We start from the raw sequence: 12500 nt of genomic DNA, 5'->3' as shown, positions 1-12500 counted from the left end.
CTGCGATTTTTTTGCGGTACTGCGACATTGCGGCGGTTAGATCGGACCCTTGACTGACATTTTTGACACTTTTGGGGGTACCAGTGACATTACTGCAGTAATCAGTGCTATATATATGCACTGTTACTGCAAAAATGACACTGGCAGGGAAGGGGTTAACAGTATTGGACAGGGAGGGGTTAAGTGTGTCCTAGGGGCGTGATTCTAACTGTGCAGGGACAGGTCTACTAGTGTAAAAACAAAGATCAACAGTTCTACATAGTAGAACTGTCTGATCTTCACTTTTACACAGGGAGAACTGACAGGCGGCTTGTTTACATAAGCCGCTCTGTCTTTCTCCCGCTGTACCGGCGATCGTAGTGAGACCGGCGGACATCGGGTCCACCAGTCACACTCCCGCACTCCTCCGTGAACGAGCCTCGGCGGCCGCGCGCCTCAGCGGGCGCGCGCCCGCCCGCTATTGGCTCTAGAAGGAGTGACAGGCGAGCGACGTAGACCTACGTCACTCTGCCTGGCCGGGGCCGACTGCCGCAGTAAATATACTGTGCGCAGTCGGCAACCGGTTAAGGGTACTGCTTATCCAAAAAATAAAAATGTCTGTTTCCTAGAAGTTAGCACATCTTCACTCTGAGCTCAGGTTCATCTTAAGGTTTGTGAAGAAAATACTGGTTTGATTTTTTTTTTTTTTTTTTCTACCACTGCTTTTTCTTCTAAATGCTATACTTGTAGCCCTCTTATTTTCGCTCTCAAGGCAGCAGAGAGGAAAGTTTCCTGGCTAAAGATGATATGCAGCTTGTGGTTCCTAGGGCTAGGCAGGGCTATCAAAAGATACAAATCCTGGTGTATACTCAGAAATAATCCACCATCTGACGCTCACCTGGCTTTATTTTTCTGATGGTACAGGAGGAGGAGAACCTGCGGGCTCAGGTGAAGGATCTGGAGGAGAAGCTGGAGACTCTGAAGATGAAGAGGGCTGAGGACAAGGCCAAGCTAAAAGAGCTGGAGAAATCCAAGCTGCAGCTGGAGCAGTTGCAGGAATGGAAGAGTAAGATCCAGGAGCAGCAGACCGACCTGCAGAAACAACTTAAGGAGGCCAAGAAGGTGAGTGAGAGATGCTTGTACCTGTAGTACTGATGAGCCTATAGAATCCGGTACTGATGAGCCTATAGATCGCGCTTTACTGATGAGCTTATAGATCGCGCTACCGATGAGCCTATAGAAGGCGGTACTGATGAGCCTATAGATCGCGCTACCGATGAGCCTATAGAAGGCGGTACTGATGAGCTTATAGAGCGCGCTACCGATGAGCCTATAGAAGGCGGTACTGATGAGCTTATAGAGCGCGCTACCGATGAGCCTATAGAAGGCGGTACTGATGAGCTTATAGAGCGCGCTACCGATGAGCCTATAGAAGGCGGTACTGATGAGCTTATAGAGCGCGCTACCGATGAGCCTATAGAAGGCGGTACTGATGAGCTTATAGATCGCGCTACCGATGAGCCTATAGAAGGCGGTACTGATGAGCCTATAGATCGCGCTACCGATGAGCCTATAGAAGGCGGTACTGATGAGCTTATAGAGCGCGCTACCGATGAGCCTATAGAAGGCGGTACTGATGAGCTTATAGAGCGCGCTACCGATGAGCCTATAGAAGGCGGTACTGATGAGCCTATAGAAGGCGGTACTGATGAGCCTATAGAGCGCGGGGCTGATGAGCCTATAGAGCGCGGGGCTGATGAGCCTATAGAGCGCGGTACTGATGAGCCTATAGAGCGCGGGGCTGATGAGCCTATAGAGCGCGGGGCTGATGAGCCTATAGAGCGTGGTACTGATGAGCCTATAGAGCGCGGGGCTGATGAGCCTATAGAGCGCGGTACTGATGAGCCTATAGAGCGCGGTACTGATGAGCCTATAGAGCGCGGTACTGATGAGCTTGTAGAGCGCGGTAATGATGAGCCTGTAGAGCGCGGTACTGATGAGCTTGTAGAGCGCGGTAATGATGAGCCTGTAGAGCGCGGTACTGATGATCCTATAGAGCGTGGTACTGGTGAGCCTATAGAGCCCAGTGCAGCCTGTACAGAGGGGTGCAGATAACAGTCTATCTGTGCAGAACTGCTCCTGGCCCTGATTTACTCGGGTAAAAACACAACTCTGGAGGATGTCATTAGCTGCAAACAAAGTTTATTAAGCTGTTAAGAAACCGTGTTTTTTGTATTATTCACCTGAATACAGATATGTGGATTATTGATTCCTCTGATTTAGGTTAAAGTGATTCTAAGTCGTGTGTGTATATGTGTGTGTGTGTGTGTGTATATATATATATATATATATATATATATATATATATATATATATATATATAGATATATAGATAGATATAAATAAATTATTTCCTGTAATGGAGATTTGCTGGTGATCCTGCCGCCGTTCTTAGGGGTTGCCCTTTTCTTGGTGGTAACAAATCAGTAAGCTCATAGAGCCTGCAGACCGTTGGCACCACAATGCGCCAGCTTCGTATTTAGCTGAGTAAAAACCTTGTATTACCATAAACCGCTTACTTACAAGGCAGGGTTTGTACAGTCATGGAATTTTAAAATGGCTTTTCCAGGCCTGGAAAAGTTTTGGAAAATAATTTAACCCACAAAGTTTTGGAAAAAGTCATGGAAATTTGTTTCACAATCACTGTATATTCGAATATGCAGAAAAGGGAGAAAGGTGCCGCTCAGTGTAGCAGATGTAAATAATTTTGACACATATTAAAAACTTACATGGAGGTAAGCGTCTATCTTCATAGCTCGGCGTCCTTCCGCAGTGTTTCCGTCCCTGAGGCTGGCCAGGAGATGACACTAGGGGAGAACCAATCAGGGGACTCAGTCAGATCGAGGCAGCGGTGAAGCGCATACCTCACTGGAGGGTTGCACGAATGGGATGACGCGGGGGAGCAGTAACCGGTTTTCGGAGCATGCGTGAACCGCTCCTTCTTCAGACCCCTGAAGGAGTGGTTCACACAGGCTCCGAAAGTGGTTACCGCAAACCCCCCCGGCGTCATCACATTCGTGCGGTCCTCCAGTGAGGTATGCGCTTCACTGCTGCCTCGATCTGACTGATTCCCCTGATTGGTTCTCCCCTAGTGTCATCTCCTGGCCAGCCTCAGGGACGGAAACCCTGCGGACGCGGAAGGACGCCGAGCTATGAAGATAGACGCTTACCTCCATGTAAGTTTTTAATGTGTGTCAATAAAATTATTTTCGTCTGTACCTGCAGTACTTACACTTTGAGTAGACTTGTATGACCTTTCAAAAGTCTATTTCTGAGGTAACCAAATTAATCAAAAGTATGACCACTGCATACAAGAACATGCTATGCTTGCAAATGCTCCTGGTCAGTGTCTCCTTGTTTTGTGTCGGTATTCACACCAAGCAAGGTAAATATCTCACAAGTCTCATCCTTGCTGTCTCTGTCCTTGCAATTTGTTTCATGTACTTTAGGAAGCCAAGGAAGCCCTGGAGGCCAAGGAGCGTTACATGGAGGAGATGGCAGACACCGCCGACGCCATTGAGATGGCCACTCTGGATAAAGAGATGGCTGAGGAGAGAGCGGAGTCTCTGCAGCAAGAAGTGGAGACCATGAAAGAGAAGGTGGAAGAGCTGACCATGGACCTGGAGATCCTGAAACACGAGATAGAGGAGAAAGGTGAGCGCAACTCTGTGATTAGGAGCCTCTTAGTGGTAAATCTGAAGAAATCCTTTATCATGGGAGAGGGCCATTAGGTGGACAATGAGCTTCTTTCTTATTGGGAAATATCAAGATCAAGGCATGAAGACATTACTGAGCGGTGTCTGGATGTTGTGGAAGGAATGAGTTGTGTACCTAGATGGGATGCAGTTGTATAGATACAAAAAGTATTGTTCAGCGCTAAAATGAATACAGCCAATGTTATTGTGAAATCAACATATAAAGTAATACAATGAAAGAAAATAAAGTGAGGTGGGAACCCACAAGTAAGTGTGTTTTAGTCGAAAACCTGACGATAACACAAGTTCAAGAGTCATGTAAATTTATCTTGACAACCAGTGTATGAAATAAGACCCAGAAGAGCGTAAGTGAATTTTCCACGTGTGAAGATGATACATCCGGAGACTGAACAATTGTTCGGTGATCCACCACCACACTGTGTAACCAGCAAGCTTACCGGAGATAGTGGACTCCTATTCCCTCCGTATTGAGTCATCAAGTCTGTTATAGAACCGCAGTCCTTCCAGAGCCGGCTCAATCTAACCGGAAGATATTTGCAGATCTCCCAGTACTCCAGGTCAGGCTGAACAGTCATCGAACTCACAGGTCAACCTCTCATCTCAAGGATATATGTAAAATAATACCAAGCATCCGTACATAGTGTAAAATCAATACTAAAATCCTTTATTAAAATGTAATAAACACAATGATTCAATGAAAAACAGCACTGTATATAACATCCGTCCCATAGACAGTGAGATAAGAATCCTGGATCCAAAAACGCAACGGCATCATGGACACGAGCTCCACACAACGCGTTTCGTCATACTTGTGAGTGCGGTGACTGTCCACCCCTGTGAGTGCGGTGACTGCCCACCCTGACCAGAGTACTGGGAGATGTGCAATATCTCTCATGGTTAGATTGAGACGGCTCTGGAAGGACTGGGGTTCTATGAGAATCTTGATGACTCAATATGGATGGTATAGGAGTCCACTATCTCTGGTAATCTTGCTGGTTACACAGTGTGGTGGTGGATCACAGAACAATTGTTCAGTCTTTGGATGTATCATCTCCACACGTGAAAAATTCACTTACACCCTTCTGGGATTTCTTTCATACACTGGTTGTCACAATTAATTTACATGACCCCTGAACTTGTGTTATCACGTTTTGGACACACTAATTTGTGGTTTCCCACTCACTTTATTTTCTTTCATTGTATTACTTAATGTTTTCACAATATTTGTATATTTTTTGTATTTATTTTAGTGCTGTACTATCATTCTTGTATCCATTTGTGCACTATTTACAGCGGGAAAAATGATTTCATCCACTGCTGATTTTGTAAGGTTTTTATACTTTTAAAGAGATGAAGGGTCTATAATTTTTTATCATAATTTTATTTTAAATTATATCAACCAAAAATCCAGAAAAAAAACGCATGATACAAATGTTCTAAATTGAGTAAAATAAGTATTTGATCCCCAAGCAAAACACGACTTAGTAGTTGGTGGAGAAACTCTTGTTGGCAATCACAGAGGTCAGACGTTTCTTGTAGTTGGAGGTTTGCACACATCTCAGGAGGGATTTTGGTCCACTCTTCTTACAGATCTTCCCTAAATCCTTAAGGTTTCCTGGCTGTTGCTTGGCAACTCGAAGTTTCAGCTCCCTCTTTAAATTTTCTATAGGATTAAGGTCTGGAGACTGGCTAGGCCACTCCATGACCTTAATGTGTTTGTTCTTGAGCAACTCCTTTGTTGCCTTGGCGGTATGTTTTGGGTCATTGTCATGCTGGAAGACCCATATACGACCCATCTTCAGTGTTCTGGCTGAGGGAAGAAGGTTCATTTTACTATAAAGGGCCCCATCCATTGGCCGCCTAATGTGGCAAAGTCGGTCTGTACCTTTAGCAGAGAAACAGCCCCAAAGCATCATGTTTCTACCTCCGTGCTTGACTGTAGGGACGGTGTCTGTAGGGACGGTGTCTGTAGGGACGGTGTCTGTAGGGACGGTGTCTGTAGGGACGGTGTCTGTAGGGACGGTGACTGTAGGGACGGTGTTCTTAGGGTCATAATCAGTGTTTTTCTTCAAGGGCAAACTTACAGTGGGGAAAATAATTTTTTGATCTCCTGCAGATTTTGTATGTCTGAGGGGTCAGCAGCTACTTTTACTCAAGCGCAGTTTATTCTTTTTTATAGTAATTTAGATGAGCTGTGTCTGAATGTGAAAGGGCGCTGTAGGGAATTTTAAGATTCATCAAGCTGTGTCTAGATATGGTTTGGTAATGTAGATGTTAAACGCGGAACTAAAGCAAACTATTTAGGGCCAATTCATACGTTGACCTGCATTTTAGCACATTGGTAAAAACGTGGGTCGACGCAGGGACACACAGGAAAAAAAACACTAGTTTACTGCGTCCCACTCACACTGCAACTGTCCTAGAACTGCGCTTCAGGGTGCTGCGATAAAATGCAGTCTAGCTTCATGAAGACGCGGTTTGTGAAACAACATGTAGAGGAAGAGACGCACTGGGCAATAAGGAGGAGAGAACGTGTTACTGGAGAGAAGAGTACAGTTTCTTTTTTGTTTTGCACATTGTGGTGTGAGACATTTTAATAGAGCATCACTTGTACTTTAATGCCACATACGTTACATTTATAATATCTTAATTTTTTTTTTTTTTTTTTAGGCCCCGTTCACATTGCAGCGACCCGACTTGCCGGGGCGACCTCATAGGTCTCGGCGCGCTGCTCGCCCCGCGACCTCGGAGCGGCCGGCATGGACTTCATAACATTGAAGTCCATGTAGGTCGCTCCGGGTCGCCCCAAAGAAGCTCCGGACCCTTTTTCTAAGTCGGAGCGACTTGTGTCGCTTCTATTAGAACGGGTCCACAGCTACTCTATGGCAGGAGACCTACGGCGACCTGTCAGGCGACGCCCCAGTGTGAACGGGGGCTAAGAGAGAATATTATCTTAATTTTTAGTATTTTGTATATAAAATGTATCGGTTCCAGAGATAATCTCTACATCCACATTCTAGAATTAGCCATGAAGAACAAACACGGGGTGACTAGGGGATAAAATTTTCCCACCCATAAAAGTTGACTTTGGAGGATGTAGAGTTATCAAATAGATGAGCACACCATAGAAGAATAATCTTCATAAAATCATACATTTTATTTATTACAACTTGATAAAAAGGTACATCATAAAAACCATGACCTCACAGCAGTATACCCCCACAGCATCTCCAAGGGCTTGCTATACCATCTAGTACAGGGATTCCCAAACTACGCCCACCCCCCCAGTTGTTCAGGAACTACAATTCCCATCATGCTTAGTCATGTCTGTGAATGTCAGAGTTTTACAATGCCTCATAAGATGTGTAGTTCTGCAACAGCTGCTGGGCCGTAGTTTGGGAATCCCTGACCAATGGTTGTTGGTGAATATGGTTCCGAGGTCCATGTGGATAGCGCCGGACCTTATGTTTAAATATTTGGTGATCATAAGTGGGTTTGCACTTAAAGGGGGCAGCTGTCATTAGTATTTTCAGTTCTCATTTATGATTGGGGTACTACAGCTGGCGCCTATTGCACATTTATTCAATATATTTAATAGTTGATTTTGACGATGCAATATAATTTTACTTGGAAAAAAATCTGAGTTCTGCTGGCTGTCTCTTTCCACAACTTCCTGGATTCCCAGCATGCTTTGCAGCTTCTCCTCTGGTGTTTACGTTCCTTTTCTAAGGACTACATTTCCCATGGTACCTTGCTTCCTGCAATCAGCGATCGCTGTACTGACACCATTTTATAAAACTTCCTCTCAGCACCTCTGTAGTTCAGAAGACCGGCTCTGTGAATATACCTGAGCCCAGTCGCAATCCACATCTGCAGCAGCTCTTCTCACCTCTCCCCTGTCTCACAGTTTTGGCCGATAGCAGCCATTCAGAATCTCTGAGCAGAGAGCGTGGAGGGTGAATAGACACAAACATCCCAACTGGGGATTGATTGGGCATAAGTGCCCCAATGGGAAGAGGTTTCCTTTTAAAGGGCAGGCTTCTGATGGGATCGGTTGGCAGGAATGGTGGGTTGGGGGACCACAGGCGTGGGGCCCCAGAAGAGAATGATCAGGGTTGGCTCTGTGCAAAATCATTGTATAAAGGAGGTAAGTAGGTAGGAGGTAAGTATAACATGCTTATTATTTTATTTAAAAACAAAAAGGAAAGCTTTACAATCACTTTATTTATCACTGTGTCTAGATGTGACAGATGTAGGCATTAAAGAGACCCCATCACAATATCTAGATCTAAACCCAAAAGAAAAGATTTTATACTTGCCCCTCCTGGCTGAAATATTTTTAGCAACTGGCACATTTCCCCTCAAATACGCTCTGTGATTTTCTTTGTCCCCTACTGTATCTCACTGGTGTCACCGTTAACCACTTTAGCCCCGCTTACATTGAGGCTACTGCGGCAAAGTGCCGCGATCCCGTCCAGCGACGTAGACCTACGTCGCTGGACTCCGCCCCTTGTGGGCGGCGCTCGCGCGCCGCCGGAGGCTCGCTCCCGCTGTGTTCACTCACAGCGGGAGTCGGGCCAGCGGAGGAGCAGCGGCGATTGCCGCTGCTCTGCCCCGATCGTCGGGGATCGAGTCTGGAGATCCGCCCGCTGTGTGTAAACACACTGGGCGGATCTCCATAGTGACAGGGAATGACAGATCGGAGTGTTCAGCATAGCTGGAAATCCGATCTGTCCATGACTCACTCAGTCACCTCCCCCCCTACACGTCAGTAAGCACCAGGCATACATTAACCCCTCCCTCTCCAATAAAATTAACCCCTTCCCTGCCAGTGTCATTTTTACAGTAACAGTGCATATATATAGCACTGATTACTGCAGTAATGTCACTGGTACCCCCAAAAGTGTCAAAAATGTCAGTCAAGGGTCCGATCTGTCCGCCGCAATGTCGCAGTCCCGCAAAAAAAATCGCAGATCACCGCCATTACGCGTTAAAAAAAAAACACCAAAAATGACAGAAATCTTTCCCTTAGTTAGTAAACGCAATAACTTTTGCACAAACCAATCAAAATACGCTTATTGTGATTTTTTTTACTAAACATAGGTAGCATAAAACAAATTGGCCAAAAATTTAAAAAAAATTTGATTTTTACATTTTTTTGGGGGGGAATTTCATATAAAAAAATGTGAAAAATATTGTTATTTTTTCAAAATAAACACTATTTTTTTGTTTATAGCGCAAAAAGTAGAAATCGCACAGGTGATCAAATACCACCAAAAGAAAGCTCTGTTTGTGGGAAAAAAAGGACGTAAATTTCGTTTGGGTACGGCGTCGCACGACCGCGCAATTGTCAGTTAAAGTCGCACAGCGCCGAATCGCAAAAAGTGGCCTGGACGGAAGACAGCAAAATCCTCCGGTGGTAAAGTGGTTAATGGCATAGGAGCCAGAGATAGGAAGCACAGACGCTCACGTAGGTATTGGATGTTGTAGAAGACTGCAGCTATTGATGGAAGGAGAGCCAAGTGTTTAAACATTTTCTTTGCAAGCATGTCTTTGGGTTCAGATTTAAAATAGTGACAAGGTCTCTTTAAAGCAGAGTTTTTTTACCAAAAATACCCCCGGGACAGTCAGGGCTAGTGCATTTATGCAACGATAGCCCTGAACTGTCCCCTGTTCCACTTACCTGTAAGAAGAAATACTTACCTTGAAAATGTCTTCTCCAGCGCTGCCATCTCAGGTGTGGGCAGCTGAAGCCGGAGCGTCCCTCTTCGTGACGTCGGAGTCCCAGAATGCCCCGCTCGTCACTTCCGGTGCAGGCGCGTCATCCCTGAACAGCTTCTGGGCATGCCCAGAAGCTGTTCAGCAGGGAATGACGCGCCTGCACCGGAAGTGACGAGTGACTCCGGTGCAGGAGCATTGACTCCTGGGATCGATGATGCTCATCTCCCAGGAGTCAATGCAAGGAGGAAGTGACGTCGTGGGCCGCGGCCGCAGAGGGAGGAAGAGGAAGGAAGGTAAGTGTATTTACATTAAAAACAAGTTAAGTGAAACATAAAAAAATTTTAATTATCCAATTCGTTTTCTGGTTCATCTAAGCTAGCGGAGGTGCAAAGATAGTTTTTAGGGTGGAACTCTGCTCTAAGGAGCTGTGTGTCTGAGTAGAACAGAGAGCAATGAAGACTCAGTCTGCCTTCTGCTGTCACACTCTTTGTCTCTGTATCCCGGCATGTAGGATCGGATGGAGCCGCCTCAAGTTATCAGGTGAAGCAGTTGGAGGAGCAGAACGCCAGGCTGAAGGAGGCTCTGGTCAGGTAAGAGGACCCCTTGTGTTGCCCATGTATTCCATGCAGTGTGATCTGTTGCTGTGTACATAGGTAGTTACACTGTGCTCTATGACAGGATGCGAGACCTCTCAGCCTCAGAGAAGCAGGAGCATGTCAAAGTGCAGAAACACCTGGAGAAGAAGAACACGGAGCTGGATACCCTGCGGCAGCAGAAGGAGAAGATGCAGGAAGAGGCCTCCCACATGGAGAAGACCATCGATGAGCTAAAGGAGCAGGTGACACCCGTCTTCATTCTCACTCACAGCATTGTAGTCATGTTATGTATTCAGTTTATACAGATACCTTTACCAATCTGATAATGTCACCCATATGACTGCTTTCCTGTGTGCTACACTTAGGTGGACGCAGCTCTGGGGGCTGAAGAAATGGTAGAGACTCTCGCAGAGAGGAACCTGGATCTGGAAGAGAAAGTCCGGGAACTGCGAGAAACTGTCACCGACCTGGTGGGTGCCCCTTTTATACATGTCTTCTGTCTAGTGACCGGACCAATGCCAATTGTCCCTCCTCACCTGTGTGCAATATCCTCATTGACTAGATCAGACCAACACATCCTTTTCACAGACTGGTGACCCTTCCATGTCTGTCACATGTGCTCAGGGTGAATCTGCTCTCATCTGTGAAAAGCACAGAGTGCCAGTGGTGGACCTGACAATTCTGGTGTTCAATGGAAAATGCCAGTCAAGCTCCATGGTGCCGGTCAGTGAGCACAGTGCCCACTAGAGGACATTGGGCCTCAGACATCACTCATGAAGTCTATTTCTGCTTGTTTGGTCAGAGACATTCACACCAGTGTCCTGCTGGAGGTCCTTTTGTAGGGCTCTGGCAGCGCTCATCCTGTTCCTCCTTCTACAAAGGAGCAGATACCGGTCCTGCTGATGGAATAAGGACCTTCTATGGTCCTGTCCAGCTCTCCTAGAATAACTGCCTGTCTCCTGGAATCTTCTCCATGCTCTTGAGACTGTGCTGGGAGACACAGCAAACCTTCTGGCAATGGCACGTATTGATGTGCCATCCTGGAGGAGTTGGACTGCCTGTGTAACCTCTATAGGGTCCAGGTATGGCCTCATAGTACCAGTAGTGACACTGACCCCAGCTAAATGCAAAACTAGTGAAATACAGTCAGAGAAGATGAGAAGGGAAAAAAATGTCAGTGGCCTCACCTGTAAAACCATTCCTGTTTTGGAAGTCTTCTCATTGTTGCCCATCTAGTGCACCTGTTAAATTAACACCAAAGCAGCTGAAACTGATTAACTACCCCTATGCTACTTAACTGACCAGATCAATATCCCAGGAGTTTAATTGACTTGATACTATACTCTGAATAAAAAGTTTTTCTTTTTTTTTTTTTCTTTTTTTTTGATCAGTGTGTATACATACACATTTTATTTTTTTTAAATCCGAGGCCTTCGAGAATAAAATGGTGAGCGTTGCATATTTTTATGTGTCACGATATTTGTGTTGATGGGGGAATTGAGCGAATTTCTATCCTACAACCTATGGTATAGATAGAATTTTTTTTCTTTCTTATTTTTTTTTTTTATTAACTTTTATTCCTATCACAAATGATGAACAGCATCCCTTGTGACAGCATGGGCTGTGACGGGCCCTCTTCCCTTCAAAGCATCTGATCAAACAAAGATTGGTTTGGTTTGATCGGATGCTTTCACAAGCCTGTTATGGCTTGTTTACATCAGACCGAAATCTTCATCGCTTCCACTTTCTGACATTGTACAGTGGAAGGGACAACATCAGTTCTTCTCACTGTGTCTGGGTAAAAGGATACCGCCAGTTGTATCCTTACTGGGCTCTCTCATTGGATGGGAGAGCACTGTAAAGGTGGCGGTGGGAGGGGACCCCCTTCTGCCACCTGTTAAAGTGATCCAGCGGCTCTATAGCCACTGAATCACTTTTACTGTGTAGGGAATAAAATCCACTAAAAAAAAAAAAAAAACCCCAAACCAGGATCCCAGTTGTAGCCTCAACCATAATCCTGGAATAACTACTTCAACCTTAGGCCATTTATAAACAGATGATTGCTAAATATAACTTTAACTCAACATGTATAGAACTTGTCTTCTCCAGAGCACCGTGCCATAGTGTGACCAGGCATGAGCTTAGCCCATTTGTGGTTTCTGCCTAATCCATTCCTGATTTTGAGTAAACCCAAGTTCAGTTCTGGTGACAATGAAGGAAAGCCAGTGAACAAAACTCACTTCATAGAGCCATCTACATAGTGTGTCTGATTGACCTGGAGGACTGAGTGAGGCATCAAAGATCCATTTAAATGCATGATTCGATCCCCCTATTGACTTTCATCAGCCAGAGAGCCTTGTTCCAGATCCCTGCACTGCCCCAAGAGGGAGCCCGGGCCGCCCTGCCCCAAGAGGGAGCCCGGGCCGCC

At 45.6% G+C, this 12500-nt stretch overlaps 1 protein-coding gene across 1 annotated transcript in view; it reads left to right on the top strand.

Moving 5' to 3' along the window:
• DCTN1 (dynactin subunit 1) overlaps positions 1–12500 on the top strand; it is a 243791-nt gene that overhangs the window by 174286 nt on the left and 57005 nt on the right. Inside the window, exons 7-11 of the mRNA XM_082272033.1 lie at positions 904–1101; positions 3489–3693; positions 9988–10066; positions 10155–10314; positions 10438–10542. Of these exons, the coding sequence (XP_082128159.1) occupies positions 904–1101; positions 3489–3693; positions 9988–10066; positions 10155–10314; positions 10438–10542 (747 nt within the window). The remainder of the gene's footprint in view (positions 1–903; positions 1102–3488; positions 3694–9987; positions 10067–10154; positions 10315–10437; positions 10543–12500) is intronic.

This window comes from Pelophylax lessonae, assembly GCF_965119305.1.
Source record: "Pelophylax lessonae genome assembly, chromosome: 1".
NCBI lineage: Eukaryota > Metazoa > Chordata > Amphibia > Anura > Ranidae > Pelophylax > Pelophylax lessonae.
The sequence above is the reverse complement of the archived record's forward strand: the minus strand, read 5'-3'. Positions and strand labels throughout refer to the sequence as shown.